Source organism: Actinia tenebrosa, unplaced genomic scaffold, assembly GCF_029948245.1.
Source record: "Actinia tenebrosa isolate PJP-AT-01 unplaced genomic scaffold, QUT_ActTen_1.0 PGA_scaffold1__47_contigs__length_23844297, whole genome shotgun sequence".
NCBI lineage: Eukaryota > Metazoa > Cnidaria > Anthozoa > Actiniaria > Actiniidae > Actinia > Actinia tenebrosa.
In genome coordinates this window covers 4,512,186-4,534,526 of record NW_028292578.1, presented here as the reverse complement: position 1 = coordinate 4,534,526, position 22,341 = coordinate 4,512,186, and the positions used below count along the sequence as shown (strand labels likewise).

At 43.2% G+C, this 22,341-nt stretch overlaps 2 protein-coding genes across 2 annotated transcripts in view; both read left to right on the top strand.

Annotated features, from left to right (window-relative positions):
• Positions 1–19,262, top strand: part of LOC116290907 (uncharacterized) — a 29,217-nt gene extending 9,955 nt beyond the window's left edge. Inside the window, exons 8-9 of the mRNA XM_089032163.1 lie at positions 18,658–18,751; positions 19,032–19,262. Of these exons, the coding sequence (XP_088888289.1) occupies positions 18,658–18,751; positions 19,032–19,262 (325 nt within the window). The remainder of the gene's footprint in view (positions 1–18,657; positions 18,752–19,031) is intronic.
• The window catches only part of LOC116304961 (polyunsaturated fatty acid 5-lipoxygenase-like), a 44,611-nt gene continuing 41,396 nt past the window's right edge, over positions 19,127–22,341 (top strand). The window contains exon 1 of the mRNA XM_089032399.1: positions 19,127–19,250. The gene's annotated coding sequence lies outside the window, so the exon portion shown is untranslated. The remainder of the gene's footprint in view (positions 19,251–22,341) is intronic.

The window sequence follows — 22,341 nt, the reverse complement described above, 5'->3', positions numbered from 1 at the left end:
TATTGTTTGGATTGCGGATCGTGTTTGCAATAAGAGATCAGGTGGAAAAGCTATTTCATTGAGATACGGCTGCGTCGAATTTTTTTTGAATAGGTTCTGGAACGTTTTGAAACAAAAACTTGATGGTTTATTTGCTTACCATTTTCGTTGATCCGGCAAGGGCGCCGTAGTATCATAATATTAAGTTCCATACTTATAGCAATTATATAAATAATGCAGTCTACTGAAATAGCTGACAGCATTTGTAATAATATAGCTGGCGTGTATGATTTTGCTCTCAGCAATCTTTGATATAGTGCAGAGAGAAAGCAATAGGCTGGGATACTGCAAATATCACTTTGGCACACATCATTTGTGGGTATATTGCCTGCAGCTTCGGGTTGCCTCCTCAGCTCCATCCATTACCCCCACTAATGCTGTGTGAGTAGTATAGGGAATGGGGGTTCCAGCGCAATCTCAACACGGGCAAGACCCGTGTCAAAAATCCACCTACGGAAACAACCCACTCCAAGTGTGGTTGGGGGCAACAGCGCAAATATGTTAGTCTATATATGGAGTGCGAAGAATGTAAGAGAACTTTTAAGAAAGAAGCGGATTTGAAAAAGCATTTGAAAATGAAGACGAAGTGTATGAGCAGTTATGATTGTGGATGTGGTAAGAAGTTTGAGACTAAGGTTAAATTGTTTTGGCATTGTCAGGACTGTGAGTACGACTACGACGACTTAAAAAGTGCTTGGTATTAGGTATAAAATATTTCCTATTATATAGATGGAATCCCAAAGCAACTTCAGCACGGTGTCAATACCCGGTAACGGTGAGATTGACGTTAGACAGTTTTGGCGTCAGTCAGAAAGGAAGGTTAAAAGGACTCTCCGAAAAGGTATAGAAGAATTAGGAGCCCTGAAAGCGAGCATAATGGTAGAAGTAAGTTTGTCAAAAGACGAGGTAATGACGACAGCAATGTTGCGATCAAAGTCGTTAGTGATATTAGAATCCACGAATCTGGATAGGTCACTCAGTGAAGCCTTAGAAGCAATAATGGAGTCGCTGTCTAACTACACGAAAGAAGGATCGGGTTGGACAGTAGAGGAGGTTGAAGGAATAGAGATAAGTATAGCCAGGTACGTACCCATACGAGGGGGGAGTTACGTACCGCTACCAACGTGGGTAGAAAGGAAGAAGGCTATTGTAAACGTGAAGAATGAAGACAATCGATGCTTTATGTGGGCAATCAGGTCTGCACTGTATCCAGCAGAGAAGGATCCCTGTAGGACAAGTAAGTATCCCACAGATGATTTAGAGTGGGATGGTGTGGAATTTCCCATGCAGTTGATAGACATCCCCATATTTGAGGAAATAAACGATCTAGCAATTAACGTTTACGGAGTCAGAGAGCAGACGATAGTACCGTTAGTTCTGTCAAAAAGTAAAGGAGAGCGCGTACATTTATTCTACCACGGCGGACACTACTCGTGGGTTAAACACATTAGCAGACTATTCTACAGACATACTAAGCACAAAGGTAAAAAGTACTTCTGCGACTGCTGCTTGCTGTCATTTACATCCTTAAATACCCTAAAGAAACACGATGAGATCTGCCGCGGAGTCGAAGAAGTGGCGCAACGGATCCAGATGCCCACCAACAAAGAGCTTTCATACGCAGACCATCAAAAGCAGATGCAAGTGCCTTACGTGATATATGCAGACTTCGAAGCGTTGATAACTAAGGAAGAGCAGAAACGTGGCGCCACGAATAAGGTAGGATTACACGAGATCTGCTCCTTTGGTTACATAGTAGTCAGATCAGACGGTAAAGCAAACCCTCCTGTGATTTACCGAGGTAAGAACGCAGCTAATGAGTTTCTAGAAGCATTGCGAGAAGAGGAGGGGGAGATAAGAGAACAATTAAGACGTCCAAAGAAGATGGAATTTACCAAAGAGAACCAGGAGGCTTTTAACAAGGCAAAAAAATGCCACATTTGCCAACATACGCTTCTTCAGTTTGGAAGACGAGCCAAGAAAGCGTGGGATGAAGATGGAAAGTATCTAGGAGAAGCTCATTTTAAATGCGGGAAGTATGCTAAGAAAGGTGAGAAGCCGGGAAAGCCTTCCACGCACTGCATTCACTGTCACAAAGCATTTGTTGAGGATTTCTATGTGGATAAGGTTAGGGATCACTGCCACATCACGGGTAAATACAGAGGAGCGGCTCATTGGAAATGCAATATAAACTTCGAAGTAAATCCAGACATGGAGATTCCGGTGTTCTTTCACAACCTCCGCGGTTACGACTCCCATTTGCTACTACAAGGAACAGACGGCTCCGACGTCAAATGCATACCCAACAACAAAGAGCGCTACATGTCCGTAACTGTGGGTAAGCTAAAGTTCTTAGATTCGCAGCAGTTTATGGCGGACTCCTTAGCAAACCTCGTAAAGTATAACACCAACTTTCCCATTTCCAGTCAATACGGCGCGGAAAGGAAAGGAGTCTACCCATACGAATACATGGACTCCTGGGATCGATTCAAAGAACCCCTACCACCCAAAGATCGCTTCTACAGCACCCTAAACGAGTCTGGTATAAAGGATGAGGAGTACCAGCATGCGTTAGACGTGTGGGAAAAGTACTCCTGTGAGAACATGGGGGACTACCACGACATCTACCTAAGGTCTGACGTAGTGCTGCTTGCAGATGTTTTCCAAAGCTTCAGAAAGATGGCTATGGAATATTACGGATTGGATCCCGCTAATTTCTACACGGCTCCTGGGCTCAGCTGGAGTGCTTTGTTAAAGAAGACAAATGCGCAGTTGGATCTCCTAACGGAGTACGACATGTATCGGTTTATGGAAGACGGTATTCGTGGCGGCGTATGCGGGCCCAGCCGACGTTACGCCCGCGCAAACAACCCCTTAGTAGAGCACGACCCAGAGAAACCAACCACATACATTTACTACCTGGATGCGAATAACCTTTATGGTTGGGCAATGTCACAGTACCTACCTGTGAGAGACTTCGAATGGGATCCAGTGAAGCCGATAGACTTCTACATGCAGGTAGGAAAGGAGGAAGACAAGGGTTACGTCTTAGAAGTGGATCTGGAGTACCCAGAGCACCTGCACGACGAACACAATGAGTTCCCCTTAGCACCAGAAGCGATAGAGATACCATTTAAGCAGCTAAGTCCGCTGCAAAAGCAAATGTGTCCTGGTTACAAACCGTACAGGAAACTAACTATGAACCTGATGGATAAGAAGAAGTATGTGGTACATTACCGCAACCTGCAGTTCTACGTGCGACACGGAATGCGCGTAGAGAAGATCCACAGAGTCCTAAAATTCACGCAGGAACCCTGGATGCGCCCCTACATTGACTTTAACACGCAAAAGCGTACCGCAGCGAAAAATGACTTCGAGAAAAATCTCTTCAAACTGATGAACAACAGCGTGTTCGGAAAGACAATGGAGAACATCCGCAAGCGCGTAAGCGTAAAAATAGTCAGCACCAAAGAGGAAGCAGAAGCATACGTGTCACAGCCAGGCTTCGTTAGATACGTAGAAATGCTGAACTTCTACGTGATTCACATGAAAAAGGCAAACCTCTTACTAAACAAGCCCGTTTACACAGGCTTTACGGTGCTGGATCTATCGAAGCTGCTTATGTACGAGTTCTACTACGATAAGCTTAAGCCAAAGTACGGAGACCGCTGTCGCCTCCTGTACACAGACACCGACTCCCTAATTCTAGAAGTGCAAACGGAAGACGTTTACAAAGACTGCCTCCCCGACATAGACGAGTACGACACCAGCGGTTACCCGAAGGAGCACTTCCTTTACTCTGCGAAGAATAAGAAGGTAATTGGGAAGATGAAAGACGAAATGTTAGGAAAACCCATCGTGGAATACGTGGGTCTGAAACCAAAGATGTACAGCGTGCTAAAGTTAGACGGCGTAGAAAAGAAAGCTAAAGGCGTAAAAAAGTATGTGGTTAAGGAGGACATTACGCACGAGTCCTACCTCAACGTATTACGAACACGCAAGGAACAGCGGCATAAGATGAACAGCCTGCGCAGCTATGGTCATCAGATACATAACGTCACGCAGGAGAAGGTGTCACTGTCTGCATTTGACGGTAAGAGGTGGATGTGTGATGATGGAGTGCATACGATAGCATTCGGACATCACACGATAAGCAGTTCTTCCATGACGAACCCACGTGTGGGGCCATCGTGAAGATAATACAAGATGGGCTGACCCTTCTTAGCTATCGCACTTCGGATCTGGTAAGTTTCCAAAGACCAATTAGGATCCGTAGCTCTTTTGGATCCTCCTTCTAATTCACCCGGCTCATAGAGATATCGAACCGTGACATTACCTAATTTCTTTTCATGGGGGAAGACCGCCCTCGAACTTCTGATGAAGGACTTGTGTTCCACGTGTTTCTTTTTTATGGCATCCCTGGGTTTCATTCCCGTAGCCCTGGCCGCCTCGTTGTTCAAAGCCGCGACGACCTGGGGGAGCCTCTGAGTCCATTCCCTATTGCGTTTGGAGGGATCTTCCAGCTCTTTCCAATACTGGTATCCAAAGAGACGCTCGGCCAGGGTCTTATTGAATCTTTCGACAATGCTTTGACCCCTGTGGTACTCTGCTTTAGCTCTTCTAATCTTAGTGTCGTGGTCTTTCAGGGTCTTAGTAACCACGCCCATGAACTCCGTTCCCGCATCCACTTGCAGCAGCTTAGGCCATTTCAAGACGCGCTTATAAATCCTACCTAGGGCTTCTGCGACTTCTCCAGAATCCTTGCTGATTATGGGTTCGGCGTCCTTATATCTGCTTGCGATATCAACTACGGTCAAAGCGTACCTATAGGTCTTCTTTCTCACCTTATCGTGCGGCAAGAAAAGCAAATCCGCCTGATGAACTTCGTTGGGGGTATTTACGGTAAAGCTGGGCCTGGGAATGTACTTAGGCACGGGAAGATAGACCTGCCAGAGGGTTTGTTTTTTCAACCAGTTCTTAGCTGTTTCGTCTGATACCCTGGCCGCGGTCGCGAGTTTCTTGATAGCTGACGCTCCTCTCCAATAGCCTTCCGGCCCATAGTAAATCCTTTTAAGTTTGTCCTCTACGCGGCCCATTATATGAATTCCAAAACAAGATTGATCTTACGTCCGTTAAAATCCACCGTCTTTCCGTCCACTTTAATGGTGATGTTTATGCTTTCTACCAAATTAGACAAGTCATAGCTCAAAGAAATGGGAGTGTATTCTACTGGGTCAAATGGATTACCTTGGGGCAGAAACTTGGACATAAGAGAAGACTTTTCTCCATTGTTGTAACTATGAACCAAGTCGCAATAGACTTCGTAAGAGGATGCGACTTTCCATTTCACATCATATGTATTGCCGCTATTTATTGTGGTACTAGTAAGGCCCAGGAGTTCTACCAATGAACTGTCCTTTAGATTGGCGCTCCCATTATTTTTCTTGAATGTCATTTCATGGGGCAATCCTGTGGTAAGAGTATATCCATGCTTTGCTAGCTCCTTAGCCAGTGTTATGGGGGTGTAATGGGAATCTGGTATTTTTGGTTTGGTACCGGAAGTTCCGATGACAAAGCCGCCAATCAAATTATACCAAGAATTGTACAAAGAGCAACTAACCAGCCTAACCCTTTCCGCGCGGATGGGAGGATTCAAATAAGTGGTAAAGTTATTCTTGTCGCTTTCCAAAAAGACGATCATTATATTAGATACGCCAAGGCCACGCCTCCCGCCAGCCCTGCGACTCCCACGAATACCAACTCACTATCTTTTTGTTTCTTAGAAGGCTGGTAGTAATTCTTGAACTGAGGCTTTTTCATTCTAAAGTCGGGGTGTGCTTGCGCATAAAGTTTGAAGGCGTAGTCTGTGTTTTCGAAGTTCTTGTCTGCCTGCATTTTGTCTTGGTAGTTCTTATCCAACCAATCCCTGTAAGCTTGTCTTTTTTCATTCCAAGCTGCAACGTCCCTTTGATATTTCTCCAGCGCTAAATCATGCCTTTTCCTTTCGGCGGCCAAATCTCCGCTTTTGTCGCCTCTGACTAATCTATCCAAATACTGACCACCATAATTAGCTCCTGTAAATGCTAAAGCTGCAATGACTCCACCTGCGACTAAGCTAACCATTATACATTAGGTAGGTACTTTTCCTTCCGTAGGTAATCCTTTACCATGATAGCCCCGCCTACGGCAGCGGTCATTTTAGCAAAATTAGCGAAGCTCCTGCTTGGGTCTTCAGTAAAGTCTTCTTTGAGCACTTTCTTACCAACCCAACCAATACCCGCAACGATGGAAGTAATAATAGCTGCTTCTTCAACAGTTTTCAATAACGCGGTTGACATTATATTACAAAGCGAGAAGGAAAATCTAGGTCGCCGCGGGTGATAAATCTACTCCATTTCAGGGATCTTACTTTTTCTAACAGCCGGTTCCACAGGTGCGTGATATGTTGCGGCCTCCCACTTTACTTTTGGCTTCGTAGCCCGCCATTGTAAGTAGAGGCTGCCTGCTGCTATAGCGACTCCTAACGCGCCAATGACGTACCCAGGATTGATAAAGGATTCCTCTTCTTTTTCCTCCACCTTTTCTTCTTTTTTGGCTTTGTTCTTCCTATTCATCTCCGCGAGCTTCTTTCCGGCAGCGACTCTGCCTGGAGATTTAGCCTTGGTAATCTTGGTATCTTCTACGGGTGGTTGTTCTTCGGTGCCACTCATCTTATATTAAGGGACTTGAAGGACTTGACAAGTAACTTGATGACGACTTGACAATGACTTGGCAATGACTTGACAACGACTTGACTAAGTACTTGAGGTGACTTGACAACGACTTGACTAAGTACTTGAGGTGACTTGACAACGACTTGACTAAGTACTTGAGGCGACTTGATCAGGTACCTCGGCAAGTGCCGCCTGGAAGACCTTTTCGACTTCTCTATCCTTCTTGAAGTCCTTCCAAGATGTTCCGAAGAAACCTAGTACCTCCTTCAAGTCGACGTGCTGAGCTACGTGAAGTGCCGCAGAGGCGACTGCCATTAACTTACCGCACTTCAAAGACAACCACCCGCAGGTTATCTTAAGTTCTTGGGCGATAACGTAGTCCTCGCTTATGTCCTTCCGCAGTTGCTCCACGTCGTCTATAGGCAGCGCAAGTCCAAGAAGCTTGGTGGCAAGTCGGATAGCGGAGTCTGCGACGGCGTCCGTGGTCTTACTTGCAAGGGCAGCCTCATACCTCTTATGGAACTTCTTAACTTCCTCTTCTGACAGCTTATTAACCTGCTCATGGGTAAGTTCCTTACCTATCATTTCTTTACACTTCCCAGAAGACACAAGAATGTTAAGTTGTTCCTTGAGGTTACTTTCATCTAACTGAGTGGGGACTTCATCTATGAGCTGCTCAATGTCCATATATGTTAATGGAATACGGAAACCTCAAAGAGAAGATCATCTTGGAATGTTGGTGCGTTTTTAAATGCCGCATGTATTCGTGCAGCTGTTCCTTGCTTATCTCACCGCCGTAGTCGCTTAAAATGGTTTCCAGGTCAGACTTGCTCGGAGTATAAAATACTACGAGAGAGCCTATGTTTTCCCTAAAGGGCTTAGAGACGCTGGTAAGCTGCTGGGAAAGCAACCAAACGCTGATATTGTCGTGTCTACCGCTGAAGGCGAGCTTCACTAATTCAGAGGTGCGCTTTTTTACGTCGTCCCCACAGGCAATGTCATCCAGTATGAGTAAAGTCTGTGTATCTTTAGGGAATTGTTTGTGCCAGAACTTCAAATGGCTGGATAACTCGTTAGGATCTAAGATATCTACGAAAAAGTCGTCATCTTTCACTCCTATGCCCGTCCAGGTGCGGTTATTCACGTAGGTGGGACAAAGCAGCACTATGTAGTCAAAGCGGTATCTAAAGGGTCCTAATAGCTGCTCCACGATGAACTGGGTCTTTCCGCAGCCGGTGGGTCCTACTATCAGAGCGTTACAAGGCATGTGATCTGGGTTCATATATAGATGGAACCAGTGGAAGCAGTAAGAAGGATTACCGCCGACGCAAAGGATAAAAGAGACACCATAGAAATGCAAAGGGAAGAGATAGACCGGTTAAAAGAGCGCGTACAGGAATTGTACGATGAAATGTGCGGCCTGAAGCGTGCAGAACGGTTTGGCGCGCTTTTGACAATGGCGGGCTGGGCTAAGGAGTCCATTAAGGACTTCATTCGATATCCCCCATAGATATATGGACTGCATTACGTGCGAACTACCTGCTGACTGCATCATCGTTACCCCTCCGACGCCTCGTAAGAAACACAGCTGCTGTCACTGTAATAAGGTATTCTCTGAAGAAGACTTCGTTGGACATTGGTGTCCCGCGGATACTAAAGCACAAAGGACTTTAGACGACGTTCGAGAAGAGTAAGAGGTCGCAAAGAAGATCTTACTAAGCCCCAGCAAGAGGAATTAGCATAGGTCTTTCTTTTTTATTGTTATTTTGTTAAATGCTGCAAAGAGGTCTCAAGTAAGGACCTATTTTTTATTGTTATTTTGTTAAATCATCGTAATCGAAGAATGGTTAACATGATTATCTTTTTGCTGGTTTCAACGATGAGAAAGAATGATACCTCATCTTTTAATGGGGGCTTAACAAAATAACAAGAAATAATAGACCCTATCCTAAAACCCTCTTACAGGGTTTAACAATTTAACAATAAAAAATAAGGTATATATAATGAAGTGCGTGCAATGTGATAGAGCTTTTAGTAGCAAGCAGCGACTGCAATACCATCTTTCCAAGAAAGTCTGTCAGAAGACCATCAGCACTGTTTGCGGTGACTGCGGTAAGGAACTGTCCACAGTACAGGCCCTACGATATCACCGCGAGCATAGAGTCTGCCTTAAAGGTCATTGCCGCCGATGCGATGAACCCCTCTTCGAAGAAAACTGGCATAAGTACCGCTGCCGTCGCTATGACCTCACAGATGTGGTCTGCGAGACCCACGGCGATTTAGCAGAGCGATGTTGCCCCCTTGAAACCGGCCGGGTGCTCACGCGACGTAAGAAGGAGATCGACGAAGACTTCGTATGCTTCGACGACTATGAGGGTGTAAGGTGGGAGAATAGGGAACACTGGGATGGCATCTGCGACCGATGTGGCTGTATACGTAGCGGCCAACATATTTGGTGCTGCCTTTACGATGGCCCTAAGCCCTTAGATCATTATCTGTTGGTAAGAAAAGAGTGGAATCTACTTAAGGTATAATGTTACCTTACATCGCAGCGTTCCTAGGAGGTGTGACTATTACCTTATCAGCGTATGAAATGGCGGAAAAAATGAGGGCAGACACAGCAGATGACTACTTATCCGCCCATGAAGAGGATTAGTCGCACAACGGATTATCCTCCGCTCGACGTTCGATGTCAAACTTCCATCGGCCGTTTACCTTACCATGACTGCGTAGGTGTGTATATTCTTCACCCTGCAGTATGTATCTCACACAGTCAGGCGCCCAAAGGCTGTATTCCTGACCGTCGCGTTCTAAGACCAACCTCAAACGGTCGATGTCTTCGAATGCGACGTAGTTTTTTATTCGGTATGAAACGCCTTGCAGCAGATCTCGCCAGTATGTTTGTTTAAGAATCATTATACCTATGAAATATTTTAAGGTGCGTGCTTAAAGTGTCTTGACCTTTGAATGCCTTAATGCACCAAGGGCAAGGAATGCGAATACCGGCAACATATTCGTCTATTTCCCTGCAAAGTAGATCATAATCATTGCTTACGATGGTTAAATATCCATTTTCTTCATATCGTTCCAACATTACCCTTTGTTTCTCGGACAATACGCCGGTGCCTTTGGGTGTCTTCAATTCTATGCATAATCCATTGTATTTATTATGGTTGTTAAGGATCAGCAGATCGGGTTGGCCTGCCTGGTAGCCTTTCCGCCAGCTTTTAATGCGCTTACTTGCGGTGTCCTGCAGTTCTCCAAGACCTGGAACTATGATTACGTGCGAGTAGAACCTACGCACCCTGTGTACGGTTCTGTCGTGTATGTCTGCCTCAGTTTCTATCTTAAATGCCATTGGGTTTGAGCCGTCGAATCGCTTCTCCATGTCATATTTACCTGTCTTTCTGAGGGTGGGTAGGACGTCGCCTAACACCCACTTTTTGAACTCCTTAGCTGCTACCTTCTCTGACCCGAATACTAATTCATACAAGCCCTCCTCCGTCAAGTATACAGCATTGGGTTGTGCATTAAGGGTGTCGGTCAGCCCTACACCCTTTATAGACCCCAGTGTTACCTTGTTTTCCTCTGAAACGTGTGCTCTAACTGCGTCCCGAGAGTTAGCGTAGCCCAAGGCTCCTGCTACTGACTTTGCTTTAAAGTACAGCTTGTCGCCTTGCACTATGCATTGCAGTTTAGTTTCGTTGTTTTCAAATACGCGAAGCATTATATACCAACGATATTTTTTATCAAAAGGATGAGTCATCAATATGCAACGCTCTTTAGCTGATTCATTTCTACACTCAGTTGCGCGTCTGAGACTACGAAGATATATGCGTTGATCTTAGTAGTGTCGCTGGCGTCTTTGGTGCGCTTGATCTCCAACGTAATGCCGTCCTGGGTATTTACCAGCCGCAATCCCTGACCATGTAGGTCTTCGTCGTTCGTCGTGCGCATGTCGATCCACAGCGCATACTTATCCTTAAAGAATTCCTTTGGGCCAATTTGGTCGCCAAACTTACGCGCGACTTCCCGGTACATGTCCTCGGGCTTTATCCCTTGTGAGTAAACCTTATTAGGCACTCCGTTAATGCTAACGCCTACGTTAGTGATGTTAGGATTAAAGAACGCCTCAGAGTCACGCAATCCTGCCGTGTATGTCTTTGCGAACAGCAACATTATCCCTGTGAGGCTGCGCCTGGGAAGGTTAATGCTTTGGTTGATGACCTCTTCGACGTTATTTGTAAAGCTGAACGTCTTGTACATCACGACGTGATCGTAAAGGAAAGCCTTCCCGGAGCTGTATTCCATACCGGCGCTACGGGCTAAGTCTTCGCTGTATACCGTTTCATACTGCAGCTCTAAGTTAGTAACGGAGTATGGGTGGACGGCTGAGGAACTTACGTCCTTTCCCTGTAGGATGTTCGTAGTGTCTGCTAGGGTTACTTCGAACTGCAGCTCGCTTAGCTGCCTTGGGTAGTATGCACCGTGGTTCGTGATAACTTCGAAATCTAATGGAACGACATATTTAGTGCCATAAGCTGTCTTTATTTCGTCTTCTCCTGAGGCGCCAGAGGTTGCGCTTCTTACCTTGCGTATGGCATCACTGGCGATTCCCTGCTCTATCCTTTGCGCGCGGTCAAATGCAGTCAACCATAAGTCTTTGTACGTGGTATACAGATCGTACCTATTTAAGTCCAAGAGGGATTCCCCTGCGAACTTCACCCACATCTTTGAGACAATGTTGCGGCCAAGGTCGTTGACAACGTGACGCGCGTCCGCAGTGCTTGGTTGTATTGCTAGGTCAAACCTTAGCGCCAGGGTGCCAGGAACTAAGACTAGGTTATCCGTTAGGCGGGGCACGCCTACGTACAGGGTTTCCCCTGGCTTAGCGCTGCTGGGGGTAAAGGTGACACGGTGAAAGGTGCGTTCTGCCTTTAGTCCGCCAACCTGCTTAGGTAATACGTTGGGGTTTAACTTTGAGCTTATCATATATAATGGAAGTAGAAGGTGATTTTGACCCCACCACCGAAGAAGGTCAAGTCGACATTAACGACGAAGAATACGACGCATGGACTAAAGGCGCGGAAACCGACCCCCTAATCTACGACATGGCTCTAGAAAACACGTACGGCAGTAGGTGGAAAAGCTTCAAGACCTCCTTGAATCGCATGTGGCACGAAAAGAACCCGGGTAAGTCCGCCCCCGAGTACATAGAACTTCGAAACATGGGTGAGCAGGGAGCAACCGCGCGGGAAACCGTAGAGTGGGCAACGCAAGAGCTAACGCAGCGCTATTCCCACTTCGAGGCCGACGACGTAAGGCTCACAGAACGCGGAAACAAAGTCCTCATAAGCGTCCAAGACATGAGATATCCCGACAAAAACCGCTGGACCAACCCACAAATCCTCTTCGACGAAAATGGCTCGGTCATGGTTAACGTGGCAAGATTAAGAGGCTTTCAACTGGCTACCAGAAGTGCGTTAGAAAGGTTGGGAGCCCTGAATGAACGGGTCGCACTAGAAAAACACGCCAAGAAACTACAAGAAACGTTGAAAGAAAAGGAAGCAAAGTACGAAAGACAAATACGGCAGCTAACCGATGCTCAAAAGAAAGAAATCAAGGGCAAGAACGAAGTCATACTGCAATTCAAGCGAGAAGCTGAAACGGCTTTAGACGAAAGAGACCAAGCCCGACACGCATTCAATCTCGCTCTAAAAGACCTGGATATGAGCAAGGAAGAAGCTAAAAACTTGCATATCACCATAACCGGCTCTTTGGAGGAACGGCGGCAGTTGGTTGCCGAAATCAACACTAAGGAAGAACAAATCCGGCAAAGAGATCAGGCCATCGAAGACCTGGAGGGGCAAATAGGGCGGCAGCAGGAAATAATCAACGACCAAACCCGTCCCGAAGAGGAAAGGGAAGCAGCTCAAAAGGAAGTGGAGGCCCTCGAGGTACGCCTTGCGGAATTACAGGCGCAAAAGGAAAACCTGGAAAGAGAATTGGGGCTTACCACCAAGGAAAAGGTAAAAAGAGCCCTTTTGAAGTATGGTATTCCGCTGGCATTCGCGGTTGCTATTTCGAGCGTAGTAGGAGTTATCCTATCCGCGCTTAAGGCTACAGGCGCAGGCGTAAAAAAATTAGGCAATGGACTGACGGCCTTAGGAAAAAAGATGGCAGCCGGTTTGCCTGGGCTGCTGGGTTCGGTTGTTTCCTTGGCACTTAGGGCCGGCGGAGAACTGTTGAAGTTCGTGGGTAACAACATTTGGATCTTGGTTGTCGCTATTGGGGTGGTCCTCATGAAGAAGATGAAGGCTTGATCTTCTCATCGGGCGGTGCCCTGCTTTGAGGATAATGAAAGACGGTGTTAGCACCGCCCTGGTAATTTGGAACCAACGGCAACACACTCATGGTAGAAATGGGCTTATGATTCCAGGCTGCACTATTAATAGGCCAGATACCTATGCGATTTATCCTAAACTCACCGTCATCAGAAGTGACTTGTAGCTTAGCATATTTACAATTGACTAGCATATGAAAAGTCACTGGCGTTAGGTCTTCAGAGGACCTAGTGTGGGGCTCCATCGAAAAATGGGTAACTTTCCTGGTGTTCGTTGAAGTTCGATAAGGAAGCAGGGGCTTATTATTCTCATCGATAAGCCTAAACCCCACGTTTGCATGCTTATTTGTATTAATGCTAATAGTGCAAATGACCAATGCAGTTCCCCCAACCTCAACCCACAGTCCAACGTCATGCCAAGCGATGTCGTCATATTCCTCTTCATCTACGAGATGGGCGTAATAAGTTTCCTTCACGTGTGGGTTCATATATTTCAAGGATCAAAGATCCTCCTAAAGACTAACCACCGTCAAAGTGCTGATGGTCATGTGGTTATAGACGTAATTCCTTTGGTCATGTATGCTATTCATACAAACACTCGCGGTGTCATCTACTCTTATCTGCAGCTTTACCTTCCCGTGGCAATCAGCAACCATGTGGAAAGTCCAAACGGAAAGATTCTCAGAGCTATTCGTTGGCGGCTCTACTGAGAAATGCGTGGGCTCCCTGTCGTTTGTCTTCACGCGCATGGGCTGTAATACTCCGTTGTCGTCGCAGAAACGAAATCCTACATTCGCGCTGCTAACGGCCCCAAAAGAAATGCTGCATAATATCAATTTTTTTCCTGAGTAGTTTAAATGCACGGACATACCCGTGACATCAACCCAAGATGCTTGGGTGTATTTTTTCTCACCTGTGTAAGTCGTATAGACACAATCTACTCCAGCTACGTAGGGGTTGTTCATCGCCATATATAATAACTCAGACCAACGCTCGCAGCTGCTAAGCCGGCTTTTAGTAAGTTATGGTCGTATTCCTCGGGTATCGTAGGCATAACACGGGCCTTCTTTTGGGGCTTCTTCTTTGGTTCGGGTTTTTCTGCGTGTTCCTTTTTTGGCTTCTCCACGAAGTGAGGAATGTTCCTAAGAGTGTCAGAGTTCACGTCATTCACCCCAAACTTCATATCCTTAGTAGCTCGTTGAAGTTTGTTGTTGTATCCTACTACAGAACCAGTATTTATAGATAAATTACTGGGCATTAACCAACAACCCGGGGCTACTGCATAGTCCAACCTCGCCTTAGAATTTTGTATAGCTAGTTGGTAACGCTGTACGCCCTTGCTAATGTCGCCCTCCAAGATTGAACTTTCAAATAAGATCAAGGCTTCGGCTCGCGTCTCTTCTGCGGCGCCTGTATTCCCCACTATGCTCGATCGGGTGTTTACCTGAGCTCCAAGGATAGAATACACGTAAGCTTCTATGCTGCGGTTCAAACGGGCAAGGCCGGCTCTAGTTAGTCCTTTACCTTCTGGGGGTATGAAATTAAGATATTGCTTTGTTTGCTCGTCGTTGGTAATTTTGATAATCAGTGGATTAGCCCCTGCATACTTACCGCCCTCGTCTTTGAACAGAGGTCCGTCTCTGACTTCCTTAGTGGTCTTAGCGTTTGGTTCAAAGAAGGTGCTACTGTCGTGAGTTTCTTTGTGATACCCAGTGTTCCATCGTAGATTCAACGCATGAACTTCCTTATCACTTAGCTCGTGTCCACCAATCCCCCAATAAGCCCAAATATGCCCCAAGCCATTGTTAGCGCCGGCAGTGCATCGGAAATCCTTCCCTACAACGTCAAACTCCTTACAAAGTCTGTCATAAGCCGGCACGCTGTATTTATTATCTCTTGGATAAAACGTGGCATCTCCCGGCAGCGCAGTAACGCCCATCTCATGCAGTATTCTTCTAACCGTGAAGTGAAAATGAAACATGAATATTGAATTCTTCATCAAGTTTGCACTTACACCGCAGCCGCTAGTGGCACACCAAACTGCAAAGTTTAGTTGCTGCGGCCAATAACGCATGTTAGGACCACTTAACCATTCATGAGATTCCTTAGCGGTGGTATGAATAATGGGTACGTCTTTGAAGATATCCCGCACCTTTAACGGAAAGGAATGCTTGTTAAAAATCCGCATGTTCAGCGTTAGGTCCAAGCTTGGGTGTTTATCAAATGAAACTGCGGGTATTGGATAAGTACTGGTACCAAGCAATAATTCCTTTGACCAACTGGGTTCAACATGCGTTGGCGCTGGCGTTGGCTTATGCATTGGCGAATGCTTCAGTTGATCGTCTATTTGATTAACCAGCGTAGGCTTCAAATCCTCGTTGCTGTACATCCTAGAGCCGTTATAGTAAATACCATCGGGTCTTCTTTCGAACTTACTGGGGTCTGCATGTGGAAACATCTTCCTAAATGCTCTCCAATTCCAGTAATCCCGGTTGTCGTGATGTGGCTGCTCCTCAATATCATTCCCAAAAGCGTCGTACATTAGTATATATAATGGATGTTATACCATCAGCGCCTCCACTTTATCCTGAACTTCCTAAGGAACCTAACGAATTAAACGCTGAAAACTTTCGTCTGAATAAAGCGAACTTAATCCTGGCTTACTTGGAAGGGCAGACAAAACACTATGAAAAAGTTAGAAAAAAGTACGTCAGAGCCCGGAGTACGCTACATAAGATTTCGATAACTTCAGGGTCCATATCTGTTGTGTTAACGGGCTCCGGCGTTGCTACTTCGCTTACTGGACCCGGAATAGTCGTTGGCGTTCCTTTGGCCAGCGTTGGGGCAGCCTGTGGTATTATTTCGGCTGTTGCTACGGGCATTATGAAACAGTTGTCAAGCAAAATATCAAAACACGACACGACAATAGCTCTGTCAAGGGCTAAAGTAAATACTATCACTGACCTTGTCTCAAAGGCTTTGCGTGACAGAAAGATAGACGACGTAGAATTCTCGCTTATCTTAGCTGAAGAGGAAAAGTACGAGAAATTAAAGACGGACATAAGGAATAAAAAAACAGTCGTAAAAGATCTTTCCGAGGAATCTCGCAAAAAGATCTACCAGGAGGCAAAAGAAGAGCTTCAAAGAAAGCTTGCTCAGTAAACATCTACTTTGAAAAGAGCAAAACAGGATTCTATTTACATATTGAACGCCGGCTGTCTGGGTCATATGCGTAATCGAATGTCTGAAGCTATCATTGACGTCGGCACATTCCTGAGCGCCTTAACAACCAGCGATTTTAAAAGTGAATATCGAGTCTACTTTCAAACTTGCTGGTTGTTAAGGCGAAGGGGCATGATCGGAATGTTGTCTATTGTTTTACACGTGAACAACTCATTGTTCTTCCTAGGCACGCCACTTCCGCCACGTGAAAGTAAAACCCCGCCTCGCAGCTGTCATATTATTACGTCAGTCGCCTTGGAATCCATCCTAACAGGGGGTGGTTGGGGTCAATTTTGTAAAATATTTCGTAGATTACGTCAGGGTAATAAGGGATATCCTTATCCAGCCGACAAAACATCCACTCGGCTCTGCTCATATCAGAAACCTCAGGAATAGAGTTACCGGTAATTTCAGACAAAAGATAGGGAATAGCTTTGTAATATTTCCCTAGCTTTAATTTTTTCAGCGTTTTCCGTAGGCTTTGTGGCGTTGGCTCTTCTAAGTGGTTCATAATTCTTTCCATTACTTCGTCGTCTAAATATACCGGCCGATGACCTTGAATGTGACTCATCCAGTCTCTGAAGTATTTTATTCTTTTGTATGGCGTCTTCTTACGACCTCCGTTGGAATAATATTGTTCCCTGGTAGCACAAGGCACGGCATTACGAATATTCTTACCACATTCGTAACACTGTGCTGACGTGTCGTCTTCTATTTGCATTTTCTTGCCACAACAAATATACTTATTTGGTTTAGTAGGTACAAACTTGGGTTTCAAGCACTTTACACAGAAATCATAAACAAACTCTTTACATTCTTCGCACTCCATATATAGACTAACATATTTGCGCTGTTGCCCCCAACCACACTTGGAGTGGGTTGTTTCCGTAGGTGGATTTTTGACACGGGTCTTGCCCGTGTTGAGATTGCGCTGGAACCCCCATTCCCTATACTACTTGTGTGCCTCAGAATTATCTATCAAATAATGTAATGCAATTTGTACTTATTAGCCCGGAGCTTTAGTATCTTGTTCTAAACATCTGAATGTTTTTATAGCGAAGAGGAGTAGATGACACTCGTCGCCTTCCCTATTACCCATTCCGAGACGACGGAGCCGAGATAGAGAAGGCTATACGACTCATGATGACGGATTACGTGGATGCGTAAGCATAATAGCTAACAATACCTTTTAATATAAACTATGAATATAATATAACAATAACATTACAGGACTGTACGATGCTTCTTAATAGCACGTGCGGAATTGTCGTCCCGACGAAATAGTTTTTGATGTTCCATGACATTCCATAGGCAAGTGTCTCGAAAAGGTCATGGAAATTCTTTGATTGACCCCCTTCACTACCCTTTCGCGACGGAAAATTCTGCGCGTGCTATTGGATTGCACTTAAAATATATACTCGTTAGACCCCTGAAAAGGTACAAAGCTGAGACCAACAAGGGTTATGGGTAGTCCCACTTTCCATGTTTTAACTACTATATTATATAACTATATTGCTGGATTTGACATCTTTTACCAGTTACATTTTCAGCTTTTGTAAGCATCCTCAAACTACAGTTTGCATCAAAAGCTATTCAGGTGAACTGACTGGGCACGCAAAACATGGTTTCCATAAAAAAAGAAGAATTAATCCCATTAACCACTGCACGCTCAATTCACTTGGTTTTGAATGCGGCCATCTTGAAAAAAAGATAAAAATATGCGACTTTCAAGCAAATAAATTTTTCTTGTTTGAAATGAGACACTATAAATAATAAATATGAGGCTTAACTAAAGTTCTAAAGCATCCTAGAGATTTCCAATGACCTAAGATCACTGAAAGATGTGGAGGTTGAGGTTAAATCTTATCAAGAAACCAAGAAAGTTTTTCGCCAGCTTCTTGAAGAGCGAGCGATTAGGTGTTCGCTATTTTTTTTATAAAATAGATGGAAAATAACCTGACCGATTAAAGTAGATGTCTCTAGTCTCATCTGAACAACATTTAAAGTAGAAACATTTTAAAGCCTTAAAATATCGGCCAAATGACAATTTCCCTTTGTATTTTCCTTGTCCGCCATTTCGTTTTCTCCCTATACACATCAATATCTAGACACATAGGATTATTTTCCCCAAAAAGTAATTCGCAATTTGATAGATTGGCTAATCGTTTTCCCACAGATCACCTGATTACTTGGATCATGAAATGTTTCCCAAGATCTTCTGCGGTCTCAACCATATATTATGGTTTTGGTGACTAGCATTGTTGAAGTAATAGCGACAGTAAATTTCAGTTATTTTAGCGAAAGTCATTAAATTTGATTCCAAATTGCTTGATTCTAAAGGTATTATCCTAGAGATGGTGATGTGAAAAGAGATATTGAAGTGCAAGACTTTGCAAGTGAGGTCTCAGACGAAGGAAGAATTTCAAAAGTCATGGTAAAAAAGACGGATTAACCATATTAGTCCATTTTCCCTTCCTAAGTACAAACGGCAAATCTCGACGTTTTATTTTAACTCGACGTTTTCATCCCTTCCCCGCATCTCATTTTACCTTTTGCAAACTTTCTCACCACGTTTCAAGTTTCACGTTTGCCGAATACGAAGTTAACTATAAGTTGTAATTCAAGTTTATTAATTGTTTCAGAACTATATCCTTGAAAATTACATTTTGATACTTTTTAATACGTTTTACACGCATATATATTTTATCTAACAGCTTCGCGGGTTTCCTGCAACGATCGACACCAAGGAGCAGCTGATTGATACTTTCACTCAAATCATTTGGCTGATGACAGGCCAACATGCGTCTGTCAATTATCCAATGATAGACTACATCACGTACGTCCCAAATACACCCCTGAAACTCTACGATTCTGAGAGGGTTCATAATACCACATTTGGTCCTGAGAGGTTGCCAAACAGAGGACAAGCAGCGGTAAGTCTTTAAATGCGTTTTCTAGCTAATGACTTTAAGAGAGGCTCAAGAAAGGCTACCAAACAGAGGATGTTTAGCCGTAAACGTTTACAATGTCTTTGAAAAAGGTTTTAGAAATAATATTGAGAACCAAGGAATAAATCACATATTATATATGACTCAACATAACCCGTTGTTACATAAACTTTAATATATATATATTAAGGCACTGCCTAAAAGCGGAGCTCCCAATACGGAAGTTACAGGGAGAACAATTTGAATGAAACTGAAAGGTAAAAATAAGATCGGGGGAAAATCTTCAATTATTTTTTATTCGAGATGAAGATAATTACTCCCATAATAAAAACCATGCAGTGAAATCGAATCGAAATGCACTATATTGTTGTTTTTTTGTTTTTGTTTTTTTTGCGCGAGCATACTCTCCCACTTAGGAATTTTGCACACAACTCGCCACTGTTCTTGGAAGATTCTTCGACAAAGTTTTCCAAGGCCGACAGTTTTAGGCTTTGAATCTCTTTTACTAAAAAAAAACGAAAGGTAACTACAGATAATCAAATACAATATCAAGTTTAGTGAAATTTACCTCGGATGTCTTTCATTGAAATCGAATATCTGGAGATTTAGGACAAATCAAAACTAAAAAACAGACTTGAAAACTGCTTAAGGTGAGCAGAAAATATGCTTACTTAATTTAACGGCTTTTTTAGCCTCGGCTTTTACAGAATAGAACGTTTGTAAATGTTTTTGAATACTTTTTGCTCAGCACGCAAATATTGATATTACAAAAAAATACATCAAAACATGGATCTGGGGAAGTATACAATTGGGATATTTGTAGACCTAAAAAAAACCATTTGACACGGTTAATCACAATATTCTTTTAACTAAATAGCCTGCGTCACATCCGGAATTTTCTTCGTAAATACCGTCTGCGAAACATCGCCAGAAAGCTTGTTCTTGTTCATTTTAACGTGAACTTTCATTGGATAACACTATCAAACCGGATGTGAATTTGAATTTGCGGGGGGTCTAGAACCAGCTTTCTGGCGATGTTTCGCAGACGGTATTTACGAAGAAAATTCTGGATGTGCCGCAGGCTATTAACTAAACTTCATCATTTTGGAATTCACGGAATCGTACATGACTGGTTTAAATCATATTTATCTAACCGTAAACACACTGTGTCTATCAAGGAATCAATTTCAGATTATGAAAAAACATCTTGTGGAGTTCCACAAGGGTCAGTTTTGGGACCACTACTGTTTCTCATTTATATAAATGATATTCAGAACTGTAGTAAAATCTTTTCGTTCTACTTATTTGCTGATGATACAATTCTGTTATGTGAACATAAAAACCTAAAGGAACTACAAGCTATCGTAAACACTGACCTCGATAATCTGTCGGAATGGTTACGAACCAATCGGTTGTCGTTAAACGTTAAAAAAAAACTAACTTCGTAATTTTCAGACCTAGCCAAAAAAAACTTCCATATATTCCTTCCATCTATCTTCCAGATAACTTAAACAAATTGTAAAAATTGAACATAAAGATTTTATTAAATATCTAGAGGTGTTGATCGACTCACAGCTATCCTGGAAACAGCATATACACTACAGTATATCTCACAGAAAATAAGTAGATCTATAGGTATCATAGCTAAACTAAGACATTACATCCCACGTGAAGCCATTCTTAACATTTATAAAACACTGATAAATCCTTATATTTACCATGGAATTTTCTCCTGGGGTAACAGTGCCAGGTATATCAAAAGCATATCTAAAATTATGGGATATCATCCCTGATATTTTTTTCGAGTTGTCTATCACTAGGGCTTTCTGAAAAAAATATCACGAAAGATATCCCGACGTTTGTGATATTTTATTGATATACTTGTATATATATTGGAAGCAGGCCATAATTTTTGCAAAAGGCTGTATACATATATATATATATATATATATACTGGATTGCAGAAACGTTGTAGTATACATTTATACAAATATCTAATTTATTCAGTATATTTATTGATATGCAAAACGGAAAAATCGCTTTATTTATTGTTGGTTTCATTCAATGTCAAAATATTTTTTTCTTGTCTATTAGATGGTACAGATTATAAATCCGTTGTTTCTAAGCGTTGGAAATGGTCATTTTGCATTACTTATCTCATTAGATATCTGTATGAATGTATAAATGTATACTTCAACGTTTCTGCAATCGAGTGTATATATATATATATATATATACAGCGATATGCAGAAATTATGATCCCACCAAGTATATAGTAATAAAAAGATATAACTAGCTAAAAACTAGCTAAAAACAAGTATATAGTATATAACTATATCGGGTGCATTATGGGTAATAGACCCGCGGGATTCAAAGCTAAGTACTAAAAAGTACCAAAACGTTGGCTGGCCTACCGAGTGTTGTTATAAACAGCGCTAAAGTCAAGAGGTGGGAACTATGTGTTCACTTTTTAATACCTCTACACTATTAGAAAAAATTGCCATATTGTAAACAGTATTATTGATGTAAAGTGAAACATTGGACGTTTTTAATTGGAAGTTTTTAGTGAGTTTAAAATCAGTTCTGAAATCGCTCTTCTTAGAAGTTTCGGTTGAGCTGAGCTCAATTCTGAACTCGTTCTTCGCTTATTTTTATGTGCCCTTCTAAAACAATCAATTACTCCGAAACAGGAAAACTAAAACAGTCGGTAATATGACTTATGACAAAAGTGGTACAAAAATTGTTCATGAGCTACTCTGGATAGGATATTTTGCTTTATTTGTAGTCTACCGTGCTATTGTTGTTGAGCGTCAACTCAGTCAAATCTCAGTTGTTGAACAGGCTGAATATAATTTGTAGATAAACGGAGGTTATTCTTACTTGAGATCCGATGAGCAAAGTATCCAGAACACGTTCAACAAATGTCAGTTACTAATTTTCCCAGTAAAGAGAATATGAACTAAGAGAAGGAGTCCCCCCTATATAGCCTTGTAACCATCATGTGCACAGTTTGATACTATTTTAAAACCATTTGTTTTTCTGCACGCGCATTTACTGCGCGTACTCTACGCTGTTT